We start from the raw sequence: 16,870 nt of genomic DNA on the forward strand, positions 1-16,870 counted from the left end.
ATATAACAAGATAGAATACATACCTTTTTCATGTAGAAAGTCTTCATGAAGCTTGAGTGCCTAGTGCCCCAAGTGTGACACCTCAAATGGTTCACACAACACCAAATACACTTGGAATAACTTGAGAGAATTCTACACTTCATGAAATTAGCTAGCCCTTCTTTTACACACACTAGTGGCCGATTTTGATCAAGAATAAGATGCATATATAATTAGGGTTACACCATGCAAACCCTAATTGACATGGCCTTTCATTTCCATGATCCATGGGTACAAATACACCATGGAGCATCCATGGAGCATCATATGGGTTTTAGCTCAACTAGATAATCCATGGAGCATTAGCCCACTATATAAGTATGGATGATTTGCACAATCAACCCATATATTTAATTAGTCTTCTTTTGATCACTTAACTAATCCTAGATTAATTCTTGATCAATACTAATTAAATAATCTTATTATTCTTATTATTAATATACTAGAACTTGTAATATATTAATAACCATAAGTGTCTTATTTCTCTCATTTAGTCTATCCAAGTGCATGATGCCATGCAACCCAAATGGACCATGCCGGGTCGGGTCAAGTCTTACCAATTATAGTTATGGACTTAGACATTAATCCAATAGGATGGTCGTTAGTTGAACGGGTTTGATAGGGTATAATTACATTAAAAGTATAATGCTATAAAGTACTAGAGCCTTCTAAATCCCAATCTAGTTACTTAGGTGCAAGCCAATGATCATTAGAAGAATGTGTGTCGTATCCCAAAGGTGTAAGCCAATGATTGGGCTCTTCTGTCGCTTTCAAAGTCATATGGTCAGTTCCTTGAGAACTTTCATATGAGGAATCTCGATGTGACCCTAATTAATCTGACCCATATGTTGATATTTGCTCAAGCATAAATTCTTGAGAACACACCTAATCCAACAAGATTTTGATTCATTTACTTGTTAACAACCCGTACCGCTAACCCTTTGGATGATCACCGATAAAATCTGTTTATAACCCACTCCATATAAATTTTAGAATTATACATTTATATTATACACTGTTTAACATTTAATTTTAATTCCAATCGAAAGTTCAAAGGGCAAAGGCCAGAGGCCAAACCGTTTTACCTAGGACTTAACGACTTGACTTCTAGACTTCAGTTTTCTATCGAGAATCATGATGACATTTCATTTATATTTCATCAAGCAATCGTCAGTTCCATTTATAAATCAATACAATCATTTATCAACTGGAAAAAAGTTTGCAATTGCTATTCTCTTTCACTTTAATCTCTAGTAAAAAATCAATCGAAAATTACTGCAATAGTGATTTTAATTCCAATCGAAAGTCCTCGAGTACATAATGTGCTATCTAAATCAACATTTGTTTTAGTACGAAATATATTTTTTTTAATTAAACTGTAGTAGACATTTTTTTTTTAATTTTAAAAAATATTATTTTAAGAATTAAGTAAAATGTGTTTGATTATTCAAAAAAAACCTTGTGAGTTATGGAGCGGGTTTGGATTGGATTTTGAAATTTGTTAAAAGGGTTTCGATCAATGTTGATTTGCTCCAAACCTGCTCCATTGTTAGGTCTACTACCACCACCTCTAGTTCATCTCTCACGGTTCCATCTCCTTTAGTTAAATTGATAACATCAAGGTCCAACCTAGATGTTCTCATTTTCTTCTTTGGTTGGTGATACAGGATAACCTTTGAATCATTATTTAATGACACTTTTTTCTTCATCACTCTCATGGTCTCTTTCTACTTTATCAAGTTCCTCATTATAATCATCATGGTCCTTTTCATACTCCGCACCATTAGGAATGATGTTGATGTCTTCATCCCATAAAAAAGACTACCGTTTCAGATAAATTTGAGGTTCTTTATAGCAATGAAAATTCATCTTGTCTAAGGTGAGAAGGCAAAGTATATACAATCTAATTCTTGGAAAGAAGATTGTTTGAGCATCAGTCATGACTTGTATAACTACGTTCTAATGACCATGGATGATGTTGTCCCTATATTTTGTTAGTCTTTAGTTATAGGATTTTTCCCATTTCTTTTGTGTTCCTAGTTTTTAGATTTTGGCTTATGGCATGTCCCTTATCCTTAGTTTTTGTTTTTTCGAGTGTCTTTTTACTCGTCATTTGTACTTTTATTTTTCGTTGTTTTAATATAATTTACATGAGGCTTCGTCTTCTATATCATAAAAAGTGTTCAAGAAATCATCATTGCAATCGTCCTTGGCATATGCTTTAAAATCGTCTTCTAGTTCATCGTCTATTAGATTATCCCTCAAGTCTGTCTTTGTAGTCATCGTAAACATAATATTGTACGCTTTCTTGGTATGATTCATCCATTAAAGAATCACCGCAATGTAAAAATCAAAGGTATGTAACAATTTTTAACTATAAAAACTTGTAAATAAGGTAAAAAATATAGACTTAATGAAGATTTTCATGTATACAACTCATTAAATAAAAGGGTCTAATGGTAGAGCTCAAGATCCATGTATACAACAACTCATTATATAGATTCAATCAAAGGCATCAAACATGTTGTACTTATGAATTGCTACATTTGATTTTCATCCATTCATCCAGCCTCTCTTCTATCTCAGGCTCAGGTAATAAATCTTTAGCCTTCATTTCCACATGATATTTATAAGCTTCCTCCAACATCCCATTCAAAAAAAGCCCATGAACCCGGGCCACATAAGAACTCCGATCAGGATCCAGCCCATTGCTAATCATCTCATTCCAAATCTTCGACACATTTTCCAAATCCCCCCATCGACTGAACTTTCTAATCAACATGACATAAGTGTCATGATTCGGGCAACATCCCATTACATTCATCTTCTTCAATATCAAAAGAGCTTCTTCAGCTGTTCTTGATGCCTGGAAAAAAGCATGGTATGTTCGAACTGTAGGGAGCAATCCTCTTTGCAGCATTTCATCGAGCACTTCACGGGCATCTGTAGATCGTTGTGCTTTACAAAGAGGCATGATCAAGGAGTTGTACGTGATTGAATTTGGAGATATTCCTTTCTCTTCCATTGATTTCATCAGATTGCGTGCTTTAACTACAAGCCCGGATTTTGCAAGAGAGTGAATCACAGCGTTGTAAACCTTTCTATCGGGATTAATATCTGATGCTATCAACTCATCGAAAATCTTGATTACTTCTTTTGTTTCACTTGATTTTGAATAGCAAGTTATGATAGTTGAATATGATATAACATCACGATGGATCCCTCTGTTGTTCATTTCCCACCATATTCTCTTCCCTTCTCGTGGACTGCAGATGATGTTACACCATCCGTTGAGGATGATGTTGAAGCTTTTGGTTGTTAATGGGTAAACGTCTTTGTTACAGAGCATCAAACTTTCAGCTTCTTTCACGTTTTTGTATCGGCAAAGAGCAGAAAGAAGATCTTGAAATGAATTGATACTAACCTCGAAGTTAAACTGTTTATACGCATAAAAGGTGTTGATGGCCTTGCCCACATCATGAACAGCACAATACCTTCTGATCATGATCAATAAGGTGTGAGGAGTCACCATTGATTCTCCGCCATTCTTTCCACCTCTCTTCATTTCATCAATCAATGTCCAAGCAGTATCGAATCTTCTCATTTTACCCAGAATACCGATCATGGAATGATACTGGCGCAAAGAATGTGCATAATCTGGCTGATTGCCAGCCCAAAGAAAGAATGTATACGCCAGTTCCCAATCGTTCCTAACTTGCGCGAGAACTTCAACCACCAGCTCCGGCGAGGTGGCCACACCACATTTCTCAAGATTGTTCCTCAAAGCAATACAACTTCGACCAGGTCGCTTGATTATCTCCATTATCAATCCAACTTCTCTTTCAAGTTCAGTTTTTTTGATAGAATCTTTGGAGGGAACTAATCTCTCGCTATCATTTTCTAACTCGTTTTCATCTGGTTCCTCAGAATCTGAATTTCCTACACGTGTGTAAGTTGAGGAAGAGAAAAATATTGGAAAGCCATACGGTTTAATTGAAAAACCATTAGAGGATATGGACGGATCAACATGTTGATAGATAAATTGTGTTGAGCCAATGACAGTAGGAAAAGTTCTTGAATTGGAATTATTGTGATGCGAATGTAATAACAATGATCGCGCAAATTGTCTTCTGAAGTTCCACATTCCAAATGAAAACCTAAATCATTCACTCAGAAAAACGAAGATGGTTTTGGGAAAGATCGATTTGCTGAAGCGGGTCTATGTAGAAGAAAGCAAGATGCAGACATGAATAGAAGCAGAGTTACTAAAAGAAAGAAAGGAAACACACACCAGCTGTTTGAGAAAATGCCTCCGAAAGACTCCTCTTTTAAACCAAGTTTTATTGTAAATTTGTAATAGGAAAAGCGGAGGGAGTGCACCTTGTCAATTGTCTTGTATACTTTTTCACATTCGCCCCCAAATTAATCTCTAATAAGAAATTTCCCCCAATTATTTAGCCATTTACTCATCTATACAATAACAAGTTAACAACACCAATATGCAGCAAATCCATGTGAATAAGATAAAGCGATCAGAGGTAGATATTCGAGCCTTTATTGAAAGATAGGGAGATTTGTTTTGATACAATGACTTAATGCATATGAAATGTTAATCTACGGTGGAGAATAAACACTAGCCTTGATAAATATGTATAAAATGATGTATGAATAAAAACAATTTATAATTAGTTAAAAATATGATGTGTATGTATCTATCCGTTAAATTTTGCATAAACTATAGAGAATTGAAAGGAATGTTCCACGATATATTCAACTCTATAAAGTTTAATGGATTTTGAAATCAACATCTCATTTTTCGTATAACTTTATTATTTAATTCTTATAATCTATTCCGTTAATAAGAGTTTATTGGATTGTCAAATCATCATACTATTTTTTATCATTTAATTACAAATGATGATTTATTCTTTAATTCAACCATACAAGGAGATTGAACTTTATACTATTAATATTTCAGCTTTTAGATCATCATCTTACAATTCATTCAACTCTCATTCAATATCACATCATCCATCTATCTTCTCCATTCAACTTTCATTAAACTTGCATTTGTTTTTCTGACCCTCATTCAATGTCACATCAACCATCTATCTCCTCCATTCAACTTTCATTAAACTTGAATTGGGGATGTTCTTCCTCAACCTAAATAATGTGTTGTCAGAGCATACCATTAACACTAAAGATGAACTTTTTAATTGAATAACCGAACCGATTAGTGCTATTCGGTCAGAGCATACCATTACTCTTATACTATTTGATAAAAGGAAATTACAGTTTTTTTTTTAAGTCCATAAACTTTGAAATTATGGTTTCAATATCTTAATATTCATGTCAATTGATGCGTGGATACCGGTTATATTAACTTTGGGGTCATTTTGTAGTGTATCTATAATGTAAGGGTATAAATGAAACTTTCGTTCTATATGTCGGCTTATAGGTTCCATTTGCCTTGTAAAAGAACAATTGTGATCGGATTACGGGAAGGGTTTCAGTCGATCAGGTAACTCGCAAAATTCTCATTCAATATCACTATTGTCGATTAGTAATCTGAAATTTCTTTCGAATTCATTGCATATAGAACACAAAAACCTCGAAATTTATCATGAATTCCAACACCCAGAACTTAGAAATCTTCATACAAGCCCCAGATCTTCAAATCCCAACTCGTGCCCTAACCCTAACCCCTAATCTCACAATCCGCAACCTCAAACTATCTTTCCTTTCCCAAATTAGCTCAATCCATCAAACCCTTGTATCCTCCAGTTTCTTAACCGTGAACGGCCGCCTTCTCTCAGATTCCGACACCGTTGAAAACTCCGGAGTCACAAGTTTATCGACGCTCAGCCTTCGATTTCGTCTCTCTGGCGGCGGAGGTGATGGCGGTGCTACGGGGGCGGAGTCCCGCGACTGTTATCTCAACATGTATGCCGAAAAGAAGCCTGATAAATGTGATCCGAATGAACAGAGGCTATCAAAATGGTTGAATTGTGCGTTATCAAACGAGCCCTTGAAGCATCCTATTGTAGTTGATTATCTAGGAAATCTGTTCAATAAACAACCTTTAGTCGAGGCATTGCTGATGAAGAAATTGCCAAAAGCCTTCTCTCATATAAAGGGTTTGAAGGACATGATAGCAGTCGAGCTTGCAGCTATACCTGGATCAGATTCTCCTAGCAGCGGTGATGTGAAATTTCAATGTCCAATCACAGGGATGGAGTTCAACGGTAAGTACAAGTTTTATGCTTTAAAGAGTTGTGGGCATGTGTTAAGTTCCAAAGCTTTGAAAGAGGTCAAATCCTCCACTTGTCATGTCTGTCATAAAGATTTTGCGGAATCTGACAAGATTGTGATCAATGGGAATGAAGAAGAGGTGATTTTGTTGAGAGAGAAGATGGAGATTGAGAAGATGAAGTTAAGAGAGAAGAAAGTGAAGAAAGTGAAGAATGGAGAGACAGGTATTTGTGATGATGGAGTTAAGTTGAGTGGGACTAAACATGGGATTGTTGATTTGAAGGGTCCTCAGAAGATTTCAGGTAAGATTGAAACAAATGGGAAAGATGTTAATGGTTTGAAGGCGAATGGGAAACGTTTTAAAGCAGGGGATAGTGCTCCTGCACATGCGAATAAGGAAGTTTATGCATCGATTTTTACCTCTTCAAGAAAATCTGAGTTTAAAGAAACATATTCTTGCAGATCTTTGCCACTTGGTAGGAATTGATCCAATATCTATGGTGATTCTGTGTGAAAATTGCTAGTGATTTTGGGTGTTTGATGTAAGGTTGTACTTTGTTTACAGTGATATTATCGCACAGACATTAATCAAGTAGTGTATTCGTTTTTGAATTCATAAAGCCTAGTAGTTAACTATGCTAAAGCACTCGCGTACTTTCATTTCAGTGTAAGAAAAAACAATTGTTTCGTGACTGTTTATTTAAACATGAACAAATGATCTTTATTTATTAGGTTAGATTTGATCATATCATTTACAAATGAAAGAAAAACATAAGAGTATTATGTGAAATTTGTTTTCAATTTCTCGAAGAGCATCCATTATATATACTATTAATCGTTAAAAACCTGAGCAACAGTAACTTTTTTTCTCTTTCATGTTTGGCCACGGAAGTTTTGCTTTTCGTTATTTTGACACTTAGAGTTTTGCTTTCGTTGTTTTCTTTTCATGGTTCCAACTTTTGGAAAATTTGCTTTATTTCACCCCCATCAGCTTCTGACACAACAATACGTGCCTTCTTCCCCTTTTTTTCTTGCTTACTCACCCTCAATTGTATCTCTTCCAAGTTTCAACCGCCATTGTATTCAATCAGATAGAGCTTCGACCTTTTTTTTTCTTATGCATCCCTTCGAGGCGATTCTTAACCTTCTCCTTCCAATTCTGTAAATCATCCGTCAATCAATACATCACTCTGTCGATAACTGCCTTTCACAACTCTTCCGTTGTCTTAGAAATTCCGCTTCTGCTTCTCTTCTCACCTCCACTGTTGTTATGTATGGACATCAAATCGTCGAATTGACGTCTCAGGTGAGGTCCCCAGTTTTTATGGCAAAGTAATTCCACCGGCGCGCCCCTTTTTTTCTCAGCAAACTCCGACACCGACAGCAAACAACCAGCCGCCACCAACTGTTGCTTCCTCTTTTTGGCTATACCAAAAGCAAACGCAAAGTGCACCCTGATACTGTCACCCCTCTCAAGTTCTATACGTATTACATTAGATTAGATGCTCTTTGTGATTTACCCTCATTTAAGTAAGTTATTTATATTTTGCAATTCATGGAGCAAAATGCACAAATAACGGATTTTCCTTCATCTTTCTGCCTTTTTGGCTGTTTACGTTTTTACTTTTTCTTATTTTGTGTTTAGGGGTTGATGAAATTAATTTCAAACAGATTTCATTGATCAAGTGGTAGAGGTTGTTCAATATGTGAGGTTATTTTAGATACGCTAATAAACAACCTCATTATGTCCAGATGAGATCAATTGTTTCAATTTTAATTTGTATTTTAGACTTGTGATTCAAGAGAAATTATAGAGTTGGAGTTAAAGCAACGTGGCTATAAAGTTTAAACTTTTGAACCTAAATAAATAGTATATAAAAACTTATGTTTTAAGAGTTTCTTTTAATCATAGTGTCATTGGTTTTTACTTTTATGCTATTGTTTGCAGATACCAAATCACTGCTCCCCAACAACACGATTCAGTTATGCATGCCCACTTACGTTGATATTTGATAACAAGTTTCACAATGCACTCATAGTACTCGATGAAATGCTACAACCAGGTTTTTAATATTTTCCTTTTCGGTTATTTGGCAGAAATGATGTACACTTGATTGAGGTCAATCTGTTGTTTTTACCTCAACCATTGCTAAAAAATCCGTTTCTATTTGAAATAAAGATAATTTTAAAAAATGGGATTTTATGTGTAAGTTTGCAAAAGGTCTTTGTTGGGATTTTTCTTTTTAAAACAACACAGAACGAGTTTAAAGAAGAAGCCAAGTAATAAAGATTGATATACTTGTGGAGAAGTATACATCCATGTTTTTTTTTTTAATTTTATAAGAAGGTAACAGTTGATTAGGATTAATCAAAACCTATATTCAGTATCAATTGTTTGTGAAAGTATTTGTTATACTCTTTCTCAACTAAACATAGATTCTTTGTTATTGTTACTGAGATTGTTTGTTTAAAATGCTTTTACAGGGTCAATCAGTGAATTATGTTCAATACGGAGCATTATTATAAGAATGAACATTGCGTCTGCATGGTTGTTCTTTGATCAAAGTGTTTCATGGGTTGCGAAATTTAGGAAAAAAGTTAAAAAGGTTTAATTTTTCCACTTGACTGGCTTGGTTGACTAATGGGTTTGAGAAATTTCAACCTTTTATGAGATTAATTATAACTAATTGGTAAATTGAAGTGAGTGTTCTTTAATTTACTCTGGTTTCAATTCTCATTGCTTCGTGACGACTGTATTAATCTGTAAGAATAATCCAAACTTTTGGCTCCACTACGGCTGACTTGCCACATGAACAATGTATTGATCCATATCACTCTATGATAGTAAGTTGCTACAGTAGGCAATGTTTGATATTGTGCAATATAGGAAAGAACCAGATGGTTCACTCCATTAGAATTTAAAAAATATGTTTCATTTGTCAAGAAATCATTTCATTAGAATGAAAGGCTTTAAGAGAAAGAAATATATAAACTTTTTGCTGTAAGGTGAGTTTGGAAAAAAAAAAATGAAATTATACTTTTATATGATACCATAAAAAAAATCATAATTGTATTTCATATTTTTGATGCCATGAAAAGAAAGTTGTTCAGATATTCAGAAATCATAAGTAATCATTGTTTGAGAAAATGTCCCAAAAAGCAGGATCTTCTTCATCGCATGGTACCAATTACACCCTTCAATTGTTTCTTTATCATTGTTTGAAACTTAACATAGGCTCAATTGCATAAAAACCATTATAATTGCATAATTTTTGTGAGTTAACCACTTATACTTTTTCTTTTCCCAATCAAACCATAAAAAATTCAAACATTTTTCCAATTTAACTATTTTGACCGGTATGAATTATTTGGAAAACATCAATGAAACCTATTATAAAAATGCTTATATTTTGGAAAATGTCCAAAGCTTTTATTGTTTGCTTGGAAAAAATATATAGTATTAGTAGCTAAAAGGCAAAACTGCACAAAATATAATGTGTGTGTGTGTTTTTTGTAATTTTCTATTTAATAAATTATAATGGTACCAATAACGTTTTAGTGGTGTCGTTATTTTTTTTTTTTTTAAATTAAACATAGAGTAAGTTACAGAAAAGAACATTATTATATCTCTGTGGTTTACTTTGGCCACATATGCTTAATTTTTTCCAGTTAAACCATAAAATTGTTGGATATTTTTACAATATAACCATTTTGACAAGATTTAACTGGTCACTATGGTTGATTAGGAAAAAATACCGTGAAATCTATTATACTAGGTCAAAATGGTTAAATTGAAAAATGTTGGAAACTTCCATGGTTTGATTTGAAAAAATAAAATATTGTTGATTTGTAAGAAAAAAAACGCCAGTCAAACCTAATGTAATAGGTTAAAATGGTTAAAATTGGAAAATGTTAGAAACTTTTATGGTTTGATTTGAAAAAATAAAATAATAGTTGTTATTGCCCCATCAAATTTTTTTTCCCATTAATAAATTATAATGGTAATAATAACTCTCCAATCAGCTATTTATTATTTTCTGAAGTTTAATATAATGGCAAGTTACAAAATAATCTATTATATTTTGGCGCAATTTTGCAGTTTACAGACTAATAGATTATCTTTTTCCAATCAAACCTTAAAAGTTTCATTCAAGACATTTTCCAATTTAACCATATTGACTTGATATGACAGTTGAATATGTTTAGTTTGGAAAATTAGCTGTGAACCTGATATAACATTAACAGGTCAAAATGGTTTAATTCGGAACAGATATTTGAAAGTTTATGGTTTTGGTTGGAAAAAATAAATTTATAGGGGGTTAAACCCCAAAACTGCATATAATAAATGTTTTTTTTGGTAATATTCGGTTTGTCACATAATTTAATACTTGTGTAAAATGTGGCATGAAATTGAAAGGTCACCGGATACTGCAAGAGTGAGGAGCAAGATGATTTATGCAAGCTCAAAGGACAGGTTCAAGAGAGAGCTTGATGGCATTCAGATTGAATTGCAAGCAACTGATCCTCAATGTTCCAACTCATTCTTCCTTTTCCATTAAAAAGATTTTTTTTCGCATATTCAACTTAAAGAAATGGTTTTAAAATACAAATTAATCAAAAATATAGTTTTAATTAACTTATTTAGACAAAATAGTTTTAATTTTGACATTCAAATGTGATGAAATGATAGATTTGTGTCTTTCATATAGCATTTCATGTTCTACTTTCAATGTCTGAACCATAGGTTTTCGTTTCTTCCTTCTTTTGCTCTCAAAATTCCATTCTTACATTTTAAGATATGTTGTATGTTCCTAACTTATCATTTGGTGGAAATTAATATAACTTTTTCTCAATTTTTATTAGGCACAATTGATAGAGGCTCTAGTGAAGGGGACACTTAATGTTCTTACATCTGATGCTAAAGTTCCATCATCTTCCATGGTTGCAGTTGTGTTTCCTTATGAACCTCTGTTTTTTTGTTATAGATACGGGGATAGTGGGATGCCTTGCAGCAAGAAGAAAAATGCAATGCGAGTGAGTGTTTTTAAGTTTCAACACTGCAATCTTATATAATTATTTCCGTACAATAATCTTGACATTTATTTATATGTATTTCAAGTGCTTAGTTATTTATCAATTTCCGTGGTTGATGATACCTCATGGGCTTTAATACTGGCTGCACTCTCTAATCTGGTGACCTACCCACTTTGTATTTTTTTTAACCGATCTTTGTTTTTTTTTTTTTTTAATTATGGAGTGGTTATTTAAAACACTTAACCATGCTGAATATGTAATTGCAGGGACAATAATCATTTCTCCTGTATGTTAAATATATTTTTATCAATATAACGGTATGTTGCAGTACATATACAACCTGTAAGAACAAAAAAAAAAAAATGAGTCAGCGCCAACGGGCGCGAATGATTCCCATCTAGTTATGTATAGTTTAATAGGAGAGTTGAACGAGGTGGCATGTTTAATTGACATTTAATTGATTAAACTCTACCATTATAGGATGTCATGTTGGGCATTTAATAGATATGGAATTCAATGACCGTAGAACTTTTCAGTGGAAAATAGAAAACTTTTTAACTATTTTTTCAATCAAAATGATATTCTTACATATAATTTTTAAATAACTTTTAAAGTTCAATACATGTCGATTGAAGACAAACGGGCAAAAAGCTGTGCCGTCAGCCTTTTCTGGATGGCAAAGTAAAATAATAATATGTCGATCCATTAAACTCTTCAACTCTAATAAGTTTAATGTATTGTGGATGTCTAACTTTAATGCATTATAATAGAATCCAAGACTATTTGTTAATTTCTTCAATTCTTCAAATATATTATTTCATGAAGCAATTTTCATATCAATGAAAACAAAAAAGTACCCAACTCTAAAAGAATCTTCATCTAATCGTATTTCATCTTCATGATTAAATTCTATCAATTATTCTTTTTCTAATAATATTATTTTCTAAATAATATTTATATCATAATAATTATTCTTTTTCTAATAATATAAATATTATTTATTAAAAACTATATGCATTGATATATAATAATTCAATAAAAAAGAATTACTCCAATAAAAAAAATTAAACGAAATCAACTAAAATAAATTAATAATCAAATAAAAGAATATTTATTAATATATAATATTATATATTAAAAATAATATCTATTAATATATAATATTTCAATAAAATAAAAAAAAAATGTATGCAAAAATGATCCTTATAGTATGTAAAAGACAAAACTGCGAAAATGGTCCTTGGGGGTAAAATTGTCATTTTAAGGAAGTTAACAACCAACTAACGGACGAGGGACCAAAACCACGACAATACTTGTTGAAAAGGACCATATCTGCAACTTTTCAAACGTTTGGACCGTAACCACAAAAAATAAGAAACCATAGGGACAATTTTTGCAGTTTTGTCTACTTTTTATTAATGATAAATATGTAAGTTCTAAAATGCTATAAGTATCCTTTTTCTTTTTGAATTCCACTTTTTTGTATTTTTTTTCTGTTTTTTTTTTCCTATTTTGTTTTTTTTTTGTTGTTTTTACTTATTTATTTATTTATTTATTATTATTATTATTATTATTATTATTATTATTATAAATTTCGATAACTGTAAAAAATTCGAACAACATTTTAAATTTCGGATGACATTATAAATTTGGATGACATAATAAAATTCGAACGACTATATAAAACGGAACAAAAACAAAGTTTGTCTTTATTTATCACGGATATATTAATTGGTTCGATATTACATTTACGTGGTGTGTTATACGGATTGAAAACATATTTTACTTTTGTTCTATTTTATATAGTCGTTCGAATTTTATAATATCGTTCGAATTTATAACGTTGTCCGAATTTTAAAATATTGTCGGAATTTTATATGATTATCGAAATTTATAATAATAATAATAATAATAAAAGAAAAAACAATAAAAAAGAAAAATAAAAAAAATAAAAAAGAAAAATAAAAAAATGATGTCAAATCAAAAATAAAAAGGTTGATTAGATTGATGTTGGGGGATGGGGGGTAAAATTGGTTAAAGGGATAATTATAGAACAACCCTTCTAAAATTACTAAAAATTCTTCGGTTGATTAATGATAACATCAATACACAAAAGCCAATTGCTTACCACCTTAACAAAATTCATATCCTTTGTATGGATGAGAAGGGCATAATTCGTGGAACTAGACTATGTCTCTTTATTACATTCGAAGATAGAAGTCCATTCTTGGCCTGTGATATCGCTATTTTTATACGTATAACTTATGCGATATGGTAGTATTTCTTTGTTGTATTTTGATCCTAAATTGAGATATTTAATACTTATTATGTTAAAATTTCATATTGTAGCTGAGAGGATGCTTTTGGATAAAAATGAGCTAAAATTATTTGTTGGATTGTTGGACTAAATCAAAGAGAATAATAAAATGTTGAAATCTAGAGTCTGCGATGTGAGCTACTTGCCTTTGGAACGTGTATCCGTTGATCAACACGGCTGCATGAGGAATGATGAGCTATCAATTACTTGGTGGATACCTGGTAAACATATATTGGTGACGTGAGTTACCTATTGTCGTGACATGTTTTTGCAAAAAATTGGAAACTTTATATATGGATATCTCTTAAGCTATAAAATGTATACGAAAAGAGGATCCAAACATGGACGATCAGAGAGCTTTCAAAGACATTTTGAAGACTGGCGATCATGTTTGAAGCGAGTTTTGGAATAATCAAGTGTTAGTACAAAGTGAAATCGTTCGGTTTGCTTTTACATACCATGTCAATTAGATTTTAAATGACTTTTACTTATGTTTTATCTATGATTATGGGCTCAAAAACTTTTATTTTCCCTTAGCGTAGATGAACCCTTAGATTATGTGTTGATTTCAATAAGAATTGATGTGACATTCCCAATTTCACGGCCAAAAAAGACCGATTTCGTTTTTGCTTTTTAAAACAAAATCAGAGTAATCATTTGATTAAAAGTGTTGCGGAATTTGTTCCCAAAACCAAATATGATAAAAATTTATCAAAACCTTTATTTAAGAAATATATATTTTTATTTCATAACAAAACCTCGGGATGTCATGTTCCGATACAGATCAAAAGCATAAACAAGACATTATAAGCCTTACACAGTTATTTACAACTACTGGCCTATAATCCAAAATCACTCATCATCATCATCCGACTATGCTCGAAGTCCACTACCTGTAATATAAAAAGCTGAGTGGGTCAGGCTTGGAAGCCTGGTGAGCATATAGGGTTTTCAACCCATCATAAATAATAAACTCTTTTAATTTATCAATCAACAAATAATTTATTAATTTCATCCACCTAAAATAACCGTATTTACCCATACCCGTTATCCTTACCTTACGTCCCTAAAACAACTATCACAAGGGACCTAGCCTAAGGATTTTCATTAGGGGTGACGACTTTGCTTCGGGGGTTCCTCAGCAATTATGTCAAATAAGGCAACCTACATGGTGACAACACTGCTTTCCTCAGCAATTTATGTCAAACAAGACAACCTAACACAAAACGACCAATAAAGTGACAACATTGCTGTCTTCAGCAATTTATGTCGAATAAGGTAAACACCGGGGTGACAACATTGCTTTTCCCTTAGCAATTTATGTCAAATAAACAACCAAAATAGGTGACAACATTGTTTTCTTCAGCAATATATGTCAAATAAGACCACCTGACATAAAGCAATTAGTATGGTGACAACATTGCTTTCCCTCAGCAATTTATGTCAAACAAAACAAACACCTGGATGACAACATTGTTTTCCCTCAACAATTTATGTCAAATAAGCACGAAGTCACATCGTCACCAAGGTTTATACAACAGACACTAAGTCCATAGTTGCCAACATACTAAATCCATAGCTACCAACGTACATCTATACTGTACTAAATTCATAGCTACCAACGTACATCTATACTGTACTAAATTCATAGCTACCAAAGTACATCTATACTGTACTTCTATCCCTCATACTTTATCTACCCATATTTACCCAACATATTTGAAGATAAAATATATATATACATTTTAAATCATTTTAAACATGTATAAAACATTCATTTAACGCCCATCTCGAATAAACAAACAACATATATACACATAGCACGTATTTTATATAAAATATTTCATATCTATGTGTAAGATGAAAGTGACTACACACTCGCTTGATTTAATGAAAACCGGGCAGCAATTCGTTTCCTAAAACGATCGTTTCTAATAAAACCGAGAGTTTTATTGAGAAACCAGGCTCTGCAAAAGTCGGGCTTCGAAACCGAAAAGATAAATTTTCTGGGCTTCACGGGCACTTCGTGGTGTATTCCGGGGCTTATAATTGATACCGGGGCTTCGGGGGATGATAATATGAAAGAAATATGGAGAAAGGGGCAAAAAATGACAAGTTTTCAAAATACCCCCGGGAGGCCTCGCACCCTTTTATTTATAGGGGAGGAGGACCGAAGGCTCGGATCCGAACCGAGGAGGGGATGGCACGCGTCTGCGAGGCTCGGACCAGGTGGTTGCTTCGGCGAGGCTCGGACTGGTCAGCTATGAGCTTCGGATTGATCAGCAGTCTCGGTCCAATGAGAAGAGTCCATGTATGTGAAGGGGTGTCCGAGGAGCATCCGCGGGGTGTCTCATGCGAGCATGTCCGAATGCGAGTGGACCGCGGACTTGGTCCAATCAGAAGACGACACGCGAAGCTCGGTCCTATCAGGAGGTACCACGTGGAGGCCTCGCATGCGAGGGATGACGTGTCCGAGGTGACTCAGCGAAATTTCTCGGTTTTGGGGATTTTTCTCGTTTTTCGCGCAAAAACTTCTAAAATCCATAACTTTCGCATACGAGCTCCGTTTTTAACATTCTTTATATGCATGCGTAGCTAAAGTTACGCTCTACAACTTTCGTTTCGACCTCGTCGGCTAATTTTGACTTTAATTTTTATATTATTATTTTTAACAGATCGGGACAGGAAATCCGTTAAAAATTCATAACTTCTTCATCCGACGTCCGTTTTCGTCAGACTTTTCACCGTTGTGCTCCTAATGACGAGACCTTCAATTCTCGTTTAGGTTGTGTCGGCTAAAAATTGCTCGATCTAAAATTCAAGTTTTTAGCTGTCTACTGCTAAGCTGAAACTTCGAAAAATCATAACTTCCTCATATGAAGTCAGATTTGGGCGTTCTTTTTATCGAACTTCTCGGTTTAACGAATACTACGACTTTCGTTTAGATTACTAAGGCTAAAAAGTAGTTTATCAAAAACTCACTTTTTACGACATTCGGCACCGTGCCGGTTTTGTCGTGAAACTTCGACAGATCATAACTTCTTCGTTATAACTCGGATTTCGGCATTCTTTATATCCCCGAAATCCTTGTTTCGACCACTACAACTTTATGTAAAGATATCGGGCTTATTTCACACTTTAAATTTTGACGCTTATTTTTATTTTTAATTAATTAAGCCCTAATAATTAAGCATAAAACACATAATTCACATAAAATTCACATAATTC

The 16,870-nt window shown here is 33.2% G+C and overlaps 2 protein-coding genes across 2 annotated transcripts; one reads left to right on the forward strand and one right to left on the reverse strand.

Annotated features, from left to right (window-relative positions):
• Positions 1–2,444: 2,444 nt before the first annotated feature.
• Positions 2,445–4,507, reverse strand: LOC111905363 (pentatricopeptide repeat-containing protein At5g15010, mitochondrial). Its single transcript, XM_023901057.3, has one exon. It carries the CDS (start codon positions 4,181–4,183, stop codon positions 2,570–2,572), a length of 1,614 nt encoding a protein of 537 aa, XP_023756825.1. The 5' UTR covers positions 4,184–4,507; the 3' UTR covers positions 2,445–2,569.
• Positions 4,508–5,453: 946 nt separating this feature from the next.
• LOC111905364 (uncharacterized) lies at positions 5,454–6,934 on the forward strand. Its single transcript, XM_023901058.2, has 2 exons — positions 5,454–5,560; positions 5,639–6,934. The coding sequence occupies exon 2, from the start codon at positions 5,663–5,665 to the stop codon at positions 6,776–6,778; it is 1,116 nt and encodes a 371-aa protein (XP_023756826.1). The 5' UTR covers positions 5,454–5,560; positions 5,639–5,662; the 3' UTR covers positions 6,779–6,934.
• Positions 6,935–16,870: the final 9,936 nt, after the last annotated feature.

The sequence above is a fragment of the Lactuca sativa genome, chromosome 6 (assembly GCF_002870075.4).
Source record: "Lactuca sativa cultivar Salinas chromosome 6, Lsat_Salinas_v11, whole genome shotgun sequence".
Lineage (NCBI taxonomy): Eukaryota > Viridiplantae > Streptophyta > Magnoliopsida > Asterales > Asteraceae > Lactuca > Lactuca sativa.

Coding starts and splice junctions, on each gene's coding strand:
- LOC111905363 (XM_023901057.3), bottom strand. CDS start 4,183: ATGTGGAACTTCAGAAGACAATTTGCGCGATCATTGTTATTACATTCG.
- LOC111905364 (XM_023901058.2), top strand. CDS start 5,663: ATGAATTCCAACACCCAGAACTTAGAAATCTTCATACAAGCCCCAGAT.